The 14,751-nt window shown below is 42.1% G+C and overlaps 1 protein-coding gene across 4 annotated transcripts in view; it reads right to left on the bottom strand.

Annotated features, from left to right (window-relative positions):
* Positions 1-14,751, bottom strand: part of PIK3C2B (phosphatidylinositol-4-phosphate 3-kinase catalytic subunit type 2 beta) — a 1,217,858-nt gene that overhangs the window by 977,533 nt on the left and 225,574 nt on the right. For all 4 annotated transcript variants that reach the window (XM_073615832.1, XM_073615830.1, XM_073615833.1 and 1 more), the window contains exon 6: positions 14,398-14,509. In XM_073615832.1, coding sequence (XP_073471933.1) covers positions 14,398-14,509 — 112 coding nt within the window. The remainder of the gene's footprint in view (positions 1-14,397; positions 14,510-14,751) is intronic.

Genomic DNA, 14,751 nt, shown 5'->3' with positions numbered 1-14,751 from the left:
ACCTTAGGAGTTTCGATTTGTGTGCAGTCAGGCAGGCCTTTGCACTGCATGGTTTTGGTGAATCTGGGGGAAATCAGACAAGAGGTATGGTGTGTGTGTATGGGGTCTTACTCTCATCTTACATCTGCTGGCTGGGAGAGCGGCATCCACCCCACACCATTGTGTGAAACTGAGCTTATTGGTCAGAGCAGAAATTATGGATGGTTTTGCATCACTCAGCAGCGCTGAAATGCTTAGAACAGACAATTTAGACAGGATCTAATTAACCTACCAGCATATCTTTGGAGTGTGGGAAACTCCAAGCAGGTAGTGTCATGGTTGGGATTCGAACCAGTGACCCTTCTTACTGCTAGGCGAGAGTGCTACCACTACACCACTGTGCCGCCCATACAATTAATACAACTAACCCGTTGCCGCCAGAAGCCCTGTTGGCGTATATTATTGTACTCCCAAAGGAAGGGAAAGACCCTCAGTATTGTGCTAATTATAGGCCTATTTCTCTGCTCAACTCTGATACTAAATTTCTGGCAAAAAAACCTAGCTCTGCGACTGCAAGAACATATTGGAGAGTTAGTGCACCCAGACCAGACAGGTTTTATGAAAGGACGTGAGGCAAGGGACAACGCTATTCGGGCACTTCACCTCCTTCACTGGATGCAACATGGCCCAGAGAGAGACCCAAAGATTATACTATCAATGGATGCTGAAAAAGCCTTCGATAGGGTGAACTGGGGTTTTATGAGTGAAGTCTTGAGAGGGGTGGGTCTGGGCAACCGCATGATGGGATGGGTAACGGCTCTCTATGCGGGCCCAAGAGCAAGGGTCAAAGTAAATGGTACACTGTTGGACTATCTAAATATACGAAATGGAACTAGGCAGGGGTGCCCACTTCCACCATTAATATTGGCTATAATAATGGAGCCATTTCTTTGTAAAATTAGAAGCAATGGGAAGATAGCAGGGACATGTATCGGGGCTGTAGAACAAAGTATCGGCCTACGCTGACGATTTATTATTCTATCTATCAACACCACAGATATCTTTAATAGCCCTTATGCAGGAAGTGGACAGATATGGGTACCTATCCAATTTTAAAATTAATTTTGAAAAATCAATACTTTTACCCATCCATGTCCCTCAAAAGATGGCAAGGACGCTGAGGAGGGCGTACCCCTTTGTATGGAAGAAGGATTCCTTGTTCAAACTGGGGGTATATATCTCCTCAGATCAGAAAATGTTATACAACATTAATTATGCCTCCATATTAGTTGGGATAATTGGGGACTTGAAGAAATGGACAAGACAATATCTAACATGGTTTGGAAGAGTGAGCGCTATTAAAATGTGCATATTACTCAGAATTATTTACATAATGCATACAGTTCCGATTAAATTACCAGGGCCCTTTTTTAAACAGATACGGAAGACCTTTGTAGCATTTGTGTGGAATAATAAATGACCAAGGTTAGCCTATGATATTCTACAAAGAAGTAAGGCAGAGGGAGGAATGGGGATGCCAGACATATCAATGTACTACAAGGCAATGTCGCTGGTTCGAATACTGAACTGGTGCCACGACTCCTCTAGTAAAATGTGGGTCCAATTAGAAAAAACAATGGCGGGGAGGAATTTAGCAGGGGCCCCATGGATCCCGAGTACATCAAGAGGACTCTCAAAGTGGACATCTCCCTTGACATGGAATTCTTTGTCAGTATGGGACAATTTGAATAAAACAGGAGAGTACTCCCCCCCGGGTGTCCCCCTTAGCTCCGCTGGAGGGATTCCCATGGTTCCCGCCGGGGGAGGGAGGGGGTTTTCTGGGGGCATGGGGTCGGGATAGAGATACGACCTGTGGTAAATTTGCCCAACTCGGGGCCCTAGTAACCTACCCGGAATTGATTACAACTCTAGGGAATATAACCACATCAGGATGGAGATATTATCAAATGACAGGTTTCTTTAATAAGATAAAACCCTTATTAAGACCATTAAATTCAATTACGTTGTTTGAGGGCCAGTGTGTACGTTTGAGAGATGCTAGACATCTGTTGTCTCAGATGTACAGATTAATAATTGGCGCCCAAAAGGAGTACAGTTACATATTTAATCAGGGAATGGGAAAGAGAACTAAGGACCTGTCAGACACGCAAATTAAAAAAATGATTAAATCAACTTATTCTACATCCATAAGTTTGTATGTGCAGGAAATGGCCTATAAATTCATGACAAGGTGGTATAGGACACCAGTAAGACTAGCTCAGATGTACCCAGCGGCAGATGTCCAGTGTTGGGGAGGGTGTGAGCAAAGGGGTATATTTCTCCATCTGTGGTGGGAATGCCCCAGGATTAAAAACTTTTGGGTAGCAATCGCACCATGGATTGAGAAGTTGACCCTTAGACCTATGGAGTTTACGCCTCTATGCTTCCTATTCCATGGAAGGCCTGGTTCCATTAAAGCCTATGGGAAGAGCATCACACCTATTGAAATGCTGCTAAAATATTAATCCCCAGATATTGGAAACAGACTGCCTGCCCAACATTAGAGGATTGGAAAAAGGAGGTAAATTGGATAATGGAAGCTGAGAGATGGACTCAAGTAGTGAAAGATCAAAAAGGGGAATTTGAGAAGACATGGGCAGGATGGATACAGTGTGTACCTGAGATGGGCTGAAAGAGAAGAGACATGGAATGGGAGGGCATGGGGTGTAGTAGACCCATGGGGACCCTAGCAAACCACAGGAGAGGAGGGATTTAAAATTCAAAAGGGGAAAATGATAGAGCTTGTATATGTTACCATAAGGAATTTAAAAAAAAGAAAAAATTTTTTTTTTTTTTTTTTTTGGTGGAGTTATGGGGGTTTCACTTAAAGTTGGGGGAGGAGTAAGAGGCTTGTCTACATATAAATACAGTTGATAATATTTTAACATGATACAATTATTATATTTATTTTTTTTTGTTTTGACAAAATGGCCATTAATGGCCTTTTAGATCACACGAGGTTTGGTAGAGAGAGAATCAACACCCCTTTTTTTTTTGGTGGAGTAATGGGTTGTCACTTAAAGTTGGAGGTAGGAGCAGATCAAGAGGGTTGTTTACATGTAAATACAGTTGATAACATATTTACGCACGATACAAATTTTCTTTTTTTTTCTCTTATTTTGACATAATGGCCATTAGCAGCCTCTTATATTACACAAGGTTTTGGTAGCAAGGGAAACAACACGCTTTTTTTTTTTCTTCTTTGGTGAAGTTATGGGGGTGTCACTTAAAGTTGAGGGAGGAGCAGGTCAAGAGGGTTGTTTACATGTAAATACAGTTGATAACAATTTAACACACGATGCAATTTAGTTTTTTTTTCTCTTATTTTGATATAATGGCCATTAGTGGCCTCTTATATTACACAAGGTTTTGGTAGAGAGGGAAATACAATTTTTTTCCTCTTTCTTTCTCCTTTTGACACAGAAGGGCATAGAAGGACTGTACAAGACTCAAAGTAGAAGGAATGGAGTGGGGAGGGGGAAGGGATGGATTAGATCTAACCCAGGGATAGTTGAGAGGAGGGAAGAGGAGGAGGAGGGAACTGAAGAGTACTTTTCTCTTTTTTCTTTGTTTTGTTTTGTCTCTTTAGGGAGGGGGGAAGGTAGTATAATTGGTAATTTTTTGACAAGATAATTTAGTATTCAGTCTTTTCTTGCAAGGTGTTTATCTGGGTGTTCTTAATGTAAAATATGGAATACAAGAATGTATAATATTGAATGGAAATGTTGAAGTCTATAATAAAAATTAAAATTTAATTATAAAAAAAAAACAAAAAAAAAAACCTCTGTTAAAGCGGTTGTAAAACTGCAAGGCAAAGGCGTAATGTGCTAGTATGCATTGCATACTTACCTCAAAACTAAGCCTTCTAGTGATGCAATGTCATCGCTGGAGATGGCATAAAGAAAAAAAAAAAAAGAAGAATAAAAGTTTGTGGCGATACGGGACATCTTTGCTTCGTACATTTACGAAGTTCAAAAGATTATGACAAAGAGCCGTTTATTTTAAATGTTGCCATCAGATGCAAATAAATTGTGGTTATCCATTTGAGAAAGCTGTCGCCCACCCTTAGGTGAGTAAGGACCGCTGTCATGAAGGTCCAATCAACGCAGTCAAACATCTTTTCAGCGTCAGATGAAAGTAACATAGTTGGTACAGCCTTCTGATGCTGCCAGTAGACCGCATTTATGGCCCGCGTAGTGTTATCCTTTGCTTCCCTCTGTGGGACAAAACTCACTTGGTCCCGATGAACACATTTATGTACTATGGGTAGCAATCGTGTTGCCAAGATTTGTGGACAACCAAGTCCACATTCAATAAAGAAATTGGACAGTAGTTGCTACAAACGGTGGGGTCTTTTCCCTCCTCAAGGGATTACAGTCATATTAGCTCAAAGGGTGTCCACTGGTAACGACCCTCCTAAGATTGAGTTATATCCTCCTGCAAATTGTTTTGCAAGCAGTTGCGAAAATTCCTTATAATATGTGAGGGAAACCCCCATCTGGGCCAGGGGCCCTGTGGGTTTTACTGTAATTAACTCCCCCAGAGGCACACATTATCTGAAGCGCTCAGGAGCCCCGCCTCTTCCAGATATTGGGCAATCCAAGCCCTTTGCTTTTGAAAATCCTCCATGTGTGTTGTAGGGGAGAAGTTATAGAGATGCTTGTAAAAGTCACGAAAATGCTCAGCTATTTCGGCAGTAGTGTGTACCAGACCTCCTCTATCCATGGCAATACTGGGGATATAAGAGCGAGCTCGCAGATCATTCAGTGCATTTGCCAAGAGCCTGCCAGGCTTATTGCCCCATTCGTAAAATCTTTTCCGGACTTTAACTAGATGTACCTTAGATTTGTGAAGAAATAGTTAGTTAGTTAAACCTGTCCGTCAATATCTGAAGGTCATCGAGGGTAGGGGAAGCCCAAGATTTGTTATGTAAAGTTTCCAACTGTCTAATCTTATCCAGGAGGGAATCTATTTGTCCATTTGCTCTTTTTTTATATGGGAACCCTGGGAAAGAAGTATGCCTTGAATGAAGCATTTGTGTCTCTCCCAGACCGCCATCGGTGATGTGACAGTGGCAGCATGAATTTGAAAGAAGGCTTTAAGTTCCGTTAGTAAAGATTTTGTTGTGGTGTCTTGTAACAGGAATTCATCATTTTTCCACTGCCATACTTTATGCGAGTCTGCCCCCAGAACAATGTCCAAGCAGACCGGACAATGGTCAAAAAGAGTGCGTGTTGCAATTAACGCACTTTAGGCAAGTCTGAGTGGCGGATGAGAAAATAATCAATTCTGGATTCCGAGCCTGCGTCGTTGGAAAATAAGATTAATCTCTTTCCTTGGAATGTAATAAGCTCTACATGTCAACTAGTTGCGCAGTATGTAGGGACCATTTGAATCCTTGTAGGAACGCGTAGGAAAGATGTGGCGTGTTATGGGAGATATCCATTAAGGGGTCAGGTGCAACGTTAAAGTCTCCCCACACAGGGGCGTGTCCAAGATGGCGACGCGAGAGGACGCTCTTTAACTGAGCTCCTGGAATCCGGCTCATTAATCCTGCTTTTATCCAGTGCAAAATACCTGCTTGTGCTGTGGAATGGTCCGGGAAACTCAGCGGTGCCACCGGGTCATGACTGGTGGTAAATCCCGTCGCTCCAAATCCACAGCAACGTCATTAGATCGGGCAAGGACCAGGGGACAGGTTGCCATAACAGCACACATGGTGTCTCAGGCAGAGGGCTCCGTCTCTCCACCTGCAACAGAGGCGGACCTCACGGCTGCCATGCAGACTATTGAGACCGGCCAGACTGCACTTATGGACAAAATAGACCACCTGCAGAAGAATGTGGATTTTATTCACAGAAATTTGAACTCCTTCCGTGGCTGGGTAGAGGAGGTGGAGCAGAGGATCTCCGCAACAGAGGACTCCATTAGAGATCATGCAGGTGATTTCCATACACTTAGTCAAGACATTGGAGACCAGAGCGGAAGACGCAGAAAATCGCAACCGGCGTAACAACCTGCGGATCATAGGTCTCCCGAAGAGAGCAGAGGGTAATGATCCTACTGCCTATGCAGAATGTCTCCTCACACTGCTGCTACCTAAAGCTCACATCTCTCCTTTCTTAAATGTGGAGAGAGCTCACCGTATGCCTGCCTCGAGGGGCCCACAGGGTTCTCCACCCCACACATTCATATACAAGCTGCTGCATTTTAAGGACAGGGATGTGGTACTGAAGGAGGCCAGAGCCCTGGCGGAGCTCCGTTATGAAAATGCTAAACTTATGATATTCCCTGACTACTCTGTGGAGACCCAGAGGCAACGCAAATCTTTTGACACGGTAAGAGCTAAGCTCCAGGCCAAGGGGCTTAAGTACAGCATGTTGTTCCCTGCCAGACTGCTTGTGGAGGATGGTGAGACAGTCCGCTTCTTTACCTCTCCGGAGGAGGCGTCTTCTTGGGCAGAGACTGTTTGCCGGCGGTGAAGCTGGATTCTCCCTTGCAGAGTCCTGCTCCAAAGCTCCTCTGCCCTGTCTCCGCTTGTCAGCTTGCTTTATCCTACCTGCTATACTGCAGATCCTGATGTCTAACTCCTGAGCTACCTGGATCACCTGTGTCCTGCCATGCCTTGGCAGGGTTAGGCCACCTGTTGCCCCCAGGCCCTCATATACATCTCCCGCCTATCCACTATGTACCCTGGATGACATTGGGATGTATCCCTGCTGCTGCAATGTCTATGTGGAGGCTCTCTACCTTGGGCGGTCTCTGTCCCTGCACATGCTAATGCTGCTCTATGACTGTAGGTGTGTTTGCCTACCAAAGAGGGTTGCAGAAGTGAAGCATGAGAAACTGCGTGGTGCTGATCACCGATTCTAGTAACCTCCGATATATGGTCAGCGCACCGCCGGCTCATGGGCCTTACTCGCCATATGGATCACTTATCTGGGTCCTTTTCAGGGAAATGCTGATTGTAGCCGTGAGGGCTGTGTTTAAGTTACTTGTTTTGCACTGTTCTTACTCCATTAAGCGTGTAGCCCCAGTGGCTGCTGGGAGATTGCACCGGCATTTTTATCCGGACTCCTATGCCGGCTTATGTACTGTACTCCAGCAGACCGGTCACCGTTGCCTTTTTGCACATTGTGCCCCCCACATGGGCTTGTTGCCCTTCTCAGTTTTGGATGTTGGGCCTCCTCTGGTTGGGGTTGGGGATGGCGGGGTGGGAGGTTTACTTATGTTTTCTCTGCTACATGCCTATATAGGTCAGTATGTTTTCTGTATTGCATGTCTACTGTTCTGTCTCAGGGTTGCTAAATATTCTGTTTGTATAGTACTGGGGCGGGTGACCAGCCCTGGTTTTATCTGGGTTTATGCCGGGCAGAGGAACCGACAAACATTCGCAGATTGTTGACGCATGTAGATAGGGCTTCAGAGGACAGCCCGGGGGGGCGGTGGTATCCCTGGACGCCAAGAAAGCATTTGACTAGGTGGAGTGGGAGTACCTCTGGGCTGGCCTTCAAAAATTTGGGTTTGGATTTGTATTTGAAAAGTAAAGAAAGTAGACGTGGCACTGTTCTATATCTGTGTTTAAAGTCAACTAAATAAATAAATTAGTTGGTGAATATACAAGTGAAAGTGCAACTAGCATGTACACTACATAGCTTTATCTGTGTCCTTTCACCAAGAGAAGTAAAATATAATAATAGTATAATATCAAACAAATATAAAGTACCAATTGGTTAAATAACCTCTCTGCAAATATGCCAAGTGCTAGACCGATAAATTCTCCACAAAAAATGTGTTTAAAAAAATGAATATTTCCATTAGTACTTTGAAGTACTTCTGTGTAAAAACGTTATGCATTAAAAATTAAAAATATAGTATGTGTGTAGTCCCAACTTTATTATTTATTTATTTTTTGGATATTTAAAGTGCTTCTGTGCTGGTGAAAACAATATTGTGTTGGTATTTTCACTTTGCAAAGGTGATCACAGCATGCGTGCTTTATCCATGCTCTTATTGTGGCTGCACTCACCGCAAAAAAACAGCCCGGGCAAACTTGCACACAAACATTCACTTCTCACATTCAGGGGGGCGTGACTAGATGTTTAACAGTCTGGGAATAGGCATCCAGTAACACTAAATACTGGGGAGCATGAAGTTCGGGGATCCCCTGATCAAATGATGAAACCAAAAATGTCACGAACACAGAGCCAGAAATACCACTCTGGAAAAACAGCCACAGTAAACCAACAGTATGGCAAGAGCTGAGATGTACTATCCAAAAATCATTCATGTGGATATAAGCAGATAGATCTTATTTGGAAATGGTGCAGACATGGAGACTATCAATGAAGGAGCATACAGGTGGAGATGGGTTATCTCTAATGTGTGAAGATGTAGCAATATATTGGTGTGAGTCTGTATAATCAAGGCACAGTGTGAAGATATAAAGTGGGACAAACCGCAGCCTGCTCCAGTAGTCTGTCCGTGACCATGAAATGGAACCACCAAAAGGCTCACAGGGTCTCCCAATTAGTCTGTCTTATGTTTCATAACACCGTTGGAATGAATCTCATCCAGGTATATATTGCTTAAAGCTATTCCACACTGGGACTGTGCAGTGAGGCTGTATAGTGATCTTCCGTGATACTGTGATGCCAGATCAGTTCCGTGCTATGCGGCTTGAGGCGAAGGAAGGATCTGCATGTGTGCAGCAAGAGAGTCAGGCTGTAGGACACGAGATGTCAATGCATTTCGCTCAACTCCGTGAACTTCGTCAGAACAATGCAGTGGGCTTCTTGGCATGCATATAAAGTGAATACTCCCCCCCTTCAAGATTTTTCACTTTTAAAGGGCCACTGCCTTACAACTTATAGTGTCAAAAATGTAAAATTAAATCTGTTTCAAAAAGTGTTATTTCAAATCTGTGATGGTAATACTAGTATCACTATTACACATTCCAACCAGTTAAGTAATTCATCTACAGCATTCACACCAGGCAAGCATAGTGTCAAAAGAGATAAAGCAGATTTCACATTTGAAAATAGAGGAGGAGATTTTTGGAAGGCTAAACCATAATATAGTGTCCCATCCACAAAGGGGAGCATATATTCCTAATCATTAAGTACCAAGTGTATTATAACCGTATATGGTCATTTTTTTACACTACAGCTGGCATAGTCCAGAGCACGAAGCACTCCCACACATTATCAACCTCTCTTGATCTGTGGACTTCTTTTTAAACAAAAAAAATTTATTGAAGTAGATGCAAAAAAGAAGCAGCGGACCCGAAAGGAACACTAAATTGAGCACAAGATGTTTTATGCCTACATGAACCTGCACGGATTACTAGTTTATCCAGCATAGCAGAAAATATTATAAAATTAATGAAGTAGGTGTAAAATGGAAGCAGCGGATCTGCAGGGAATAGCATCCCGAGCACAAAGCACTCCATGTTGTACATTAATCTGCACATGGTTCACTTTACTTAGTTTACTGACAAACTCAAAATCAGTAAAGTAGGTGTGCAGTAGATCCATACTGGAATGAGAATACAGTATAAATTCCAATCAGCAGAATTGGTGTTCAAGAAACACTTGTAAGCTTAACTCAGTGTTTACCTCTTTGGGATCATGGTTCGTAACCGCATCCATTCCTTTTTTTTCTGCAGAAGGACTATGTCATAGTCACCTCTGCGGTTGGGTAGGAATAGGGCAAAAAAGCCCCTTACTTTTAGTCCATCAATAGAAGAAGTGGTCGGCTGGAGACCAAAACTTTTAGGAAAACTACTGCAGCTAATACGCTTGTCTGGGCCTCCAGCCACCATCCCCCCTCATTAATCAGGGGGATTCCAACTGGGCAGTCAAGCCCATCAACGTCATCATGTTCCCAACACATAGCTTGACCTCAGCTGTGATTTATTTGCGTCCTATAACCCATTCTTATCCATTACTCAATAAGCACTGGCTTTTTACACTAGTTATTTTCATGGGATACTATGCGATTTCAGATGCGTGCATATACATACATGAATTCTACTTTTTTGTATGCCATCGTCTTGTGTATATAGATAAAAATACTCATGTCCAATGCTTTGTTTTTATGCCAATTAAACAATTTTACAATTTCTCCTACCACGTGTCTTGTGCCTCACTCGAAGTCCCCAAAACCCCTTATTGCCGTATAACAAATAGGTATATGTTTGTCCCCAGGACTAAAAAGGAAAAACAGCTATCTGCCCTTATTCGATATCATTTAGTAGCAGAGGTGAAAGGTAGATCTGCTAGTGATGTTTTATGTATTGCCCTACATAGTTTGTGCAAAGATGTTAAGGTGGATCTGCTCGGTCAGACCAATAGTGCTCATTTGGTTTGGTGGTCGGAGACCTCCCCCGACAGTCATGCGCTCTAAAAAAAACCCTGGGGGGGTAGGGGCGTATTGGTACTTTGTACCTTTAGTAATTTAGAGTTGGGTTTTTTTTTTGTTTGTTTTCTTCTCTTCCTCTTTCTCCTTCTTTCTTTCTTTATCCATTTGTTGCTGCACCATGAATACGATAAAATAATGTCAATTAATGTCAGAGGTCTGTGAACACCCGAGAAGCGGACACAAATTCTTAGGGAATGCTGGTGGATGCATGCAAATGTTGCATTTCTGCAAGAAACCCATTTTGTACATAATAGGCATCCCCCCTGAGAGATGCAAGATACACTATCCCATATCAAAATTGCTCTGATCACCCTAATGCCAGTACACACGATAGGATTTTCTGATGGAAAATGTTCGATGGGAGCTTGTCGGAAATTCCGACTGTGTGTAGGCTCCATCGGACATTTTCCATCGGAATTTCCGACACACAAAATTTGAGATCTGGATCTCAAATTTTCCGACAACAAAATCTGTTCTCGTAAATACCGAACGCGTGTACACAATTCCGACGCACAAAGTTCCACGCAGAAGAGCCGCACTGGCTATAGAACTTCATTTTTCTTGGCTCGTCGTACGTGTTGTACGTCACCGTGTTCTTGACGTTGAGAATTACGACAAGATTTGCGTGACCGTGTGTATGCAAGACAAGTCAGAGCCAACATCCGTCGGAAAAAAAACATGGATTTTGTTGTCGGAAAATCCTATCGTGTGTACAGCGCATAAGTCTCGAGGAATTTTGATTGTTCTGGCTAAAGACCTACCATGGATGCTAGAAGAGCAACTGTCTGATCCCCAAGGTAGATATCTGTTTTTATGTGGTAGAGTTGATGATCAGGTGGTTACTCTCGCCAACGTTTACTTCCCCAATACCTCCCAGCTCGAATTTCAGCAATCTTGTTTGGAAGAACTCAGATATTTTGCAGTAAGGAAAACCATTATAGGGGGAGATTTTAATTTGGTAATGAACCCCTTGTTAGATCTCTCATGGCTCTTCGCATTTCTCTTATCCATATCTAAGGTGATTAAACAAGGTCTACACCATGCTCAACGTGTGGATATATGGCGCCTACAGCACCATAATGTTTGGGACTATACATTCTATTTACTGGTACATCAGCCTTAATCAAGAATTGACTATTTCCTCATATCCCACACTTTTGTGGAGGACGTGAGAGAAACTACTATTGAGTATATGATTGTCTCTGACGATGCCCCCATTACCAGATCTTTCTATTTCAACTAAAACTGAAGAGTATAAACAGTGGCGTCTTGACAAGAGCATTCTTCAAGATTAAATTTATAGAGCAGAACTTTAAGAGGACCTTCAAAATGTTCTACAAGTTAAAGGACTCTTCCAATGAAAAACCACTGATAGTATGGGCGGCGCACAAATGTGTTATATGGGGTCCCTAATCAAACTGGGCTCCAGTTTGATTAGGGCTCCAAAGAATATTGGGAAAAATTTAACTTATCAATATCTCATCATTAATACATCATTTAGAAGACCAACACAAATAGTCGCAGGCAATGCAACTGACAACAGAAATGGCCTTTTGTTATCCAAAGTCAAGACAAAATTACTCTATAGCAGACACCTATTTTATGAGTTATTAGGCACGCTCTTTACAAATGCCTACCTCACAGACTTTAATTCCTGCCATTACCTCTTCAACGAAGTGTAAGGTTACTAGGCCAAAAGATATCGCAAATTCCTTTAGCGACTTCTATTCAGCTCTATATAATCTGCCGGATCCATTATCCCCACTCTCCCCAAGTCAAAAAGATGATCTTACATAGAATTACATTGTAGAATCCCTTCTGCCAAAATGAACTGACAATGAGAAGTTAGCATTAAATACAGTGCCTTGAAAAAGTATTCATACCACCTGAAATTTTCCACATTTTGTCATGTTACAACCAAAAACAAATGTATTTTATTGGGATTTTAGGTAATAGACCAACACAAAGTGGCACATAATTGTGAAGTGGAATAAAAATGATAAATGGTTTTCAATTCTTTTTACAAATATCTGAAAAGTGTGGCGTTCATTTGTATTCAGCCCCCTTTACTCGGATACCCCTAACTAAAATCTAGTGGAATCAACTGCTTTCGGAGGTCACCTAATTAGTAAATATAGTCCACCTGTGTGTAATTTAATCTCAGTACAAACACAGCTCTTCTGCGAAGCCCTCAGAGGTTTGTTAGAGAAAATTAGTGAACAAACAGCATCATGAAGGCCATGGAACACCAGACAGGTCAGGGATAAAGTTGTGGAGAAGTTTAAAGCAGGGTTAGGTTATAAAATAATATCCCATGCTTTGAACATCTCACGGAGCACTATTCAACCCATCATCCAAAAAATGGAAAAAGTATGGCACAACTGCAAACCTACCAAGACATGGCCATGGCAAACTGACAGGCTAGGCAAAGAGAGCATTAATCAGAGAAGCAGCCAAGAGGTCCATGGTAACTCTGGAGGAGCTGCAGAGATCCACAGCTCAAGTGGGGAATCTGTCCACAGGACAACTATTAGTGGTGCACTCCACAAATCTGGCCTTTATGGAAGAGTGGCAAGAAGAAAGCCATTGCTGAAAGAAAGCCATAAGAAGTCCGTTTGCAGTTTGCGAGAAGCCAAGTGGAGGACACAGAAAACATGTGGAAGAAGGTTCTCTGGTCAGATAAGACCAAAATTTTACTTTTTGGCCTGAAAGTGTGGTAGAAAACGAACTTTGCACATCACCCTGAACACATCATCCCCATTATGAAACATGGTGGTGGCAGCATCATGTTGTGGGGATGCTTTTCTTCAGCATTGACAGGGAAGATGGTCAGAGTTCATAGTAAGATGGATGGAGCCAAATACAGGGCAATCTTAGAAGAATACCTGTTAGAATCTGCAAAAGAGACCGGGGCAGAGGTTCACCCTCTAGCAGGACAACAAGCCTTAACATACAGCCATAGCTACAATGAAATGGTTAAGATCAAAGCACATTCATGCGTTAGAATGGCCCAGTCAAAGTCCAGAACTAAATCCAATTGAGAATCAAAACTTAAAAATTGCTGTTCACAGATGCTCTCCCCATCCAATCTGACAGAGCTTGAACTATTTTGCAAACAAGAATGGTCAAAAATGATCTCTAGATGTGCAAAGCTGAAAGAGACATACCCAAGAAGACTTGCAGCTATAGTTGCAGCGAAAGGTGGTTCTACAAAGTGTACGGCACACTTTTCAGATATTTGTAAAAAAAAATTGAAAACCATTTATCATTTTACTTCCACTTTACAATTATTTGCCACTTTGTGTTGGTCTATCACATAAAATGCCCAAAAATTACATTTATGTTTTTGGTTGTAACATGACAAAATGTGGAAAATTTCAAGGGTTATAAATACTTTTTCAAGGCACTGTATGCTTTCAACAAATGCCAATGCAGAGTAGTTAGGCAAAGCTGCAGTTGAAAAAGCGCTAAAAAAGAGAAATACAATGGGCTGTAGTCCATTTCCCCATACAGGGGAAAAGTGAAGATGCGATCTGGTGGAATCTGTTTTTAATCAGGGAGCAAAACTATGGTCAGCTTTACAGGTTTTGTCTCTACTTCAACCTCTTATCAACACGTTTCCTATCAAAACATCAGCACAGAACATACCTGACTGCCCCCCTCTCTCAGATTAAGTTCTGTTGTACAGGTGTCTGCAAGAGCTGATACCAAGTCAAATTCAAGAACTTGCTTTCCATGCATTTACAAAAATGTATTTCATGGTGCATTAATAAATTCAGAGCTATGTTAAGTTTATGCATATGCTACACAGACCCATTTAAATTTGTTACAGTATCAATCTATTCTGCATGGTGTGCCAAATCTATGGGTGCCTTATACCTAGAAGATACAACATACATGAGATAATGTAAGATTTTTCACATGAAAATAACTTACTGTTCTTGCAAAATCTGCCCGAACATCCTCTTTTTTAATCAACTGCAATCGGACATCTGTGTTAAACTTTCTGCACTGCTGGATGTATTCATGACTTCCAAGTGGTTTGTTACTTCATAAGAAATTACATAGAACAAAAAGAAATTAGACAAATCAATAAGGATGTAAACATTGTATTGTCGTAAAATGTTCACTAAAGCTAGCCATACAAGGATCGAAATTTGGCTGGTTCGGCAGGGTCTGGTCAATGTCCGATCCATGTATGGGCAGGATGGTTGTACATTAGTTGATCTACCAATTGACTTCTGTACAACTGCCCTGTTAGAAGATTTCCACTCAATTAGCACTGCTGGC

Source organism: Aquarana catesbeiana, linkage group LG02, assembly GCF_042186555.1.
Source record: "Aquarana catesbeiana isolate 2022-GZ linkage group LG02, ASM4218655v1, whole genome shotgun sequence".
In the NCBI taxonomy this organism is placed as follows: Eukaryota; Metazoa; Chordata; class Amphibia; order Anura; family Ranidae; genus Aquarana; species Aquarana catesbeiana.
Note: the sequence above shows the minus strand (reverse complement) of the source record. Positions and strands in the feature narration are given on the sequence as shown.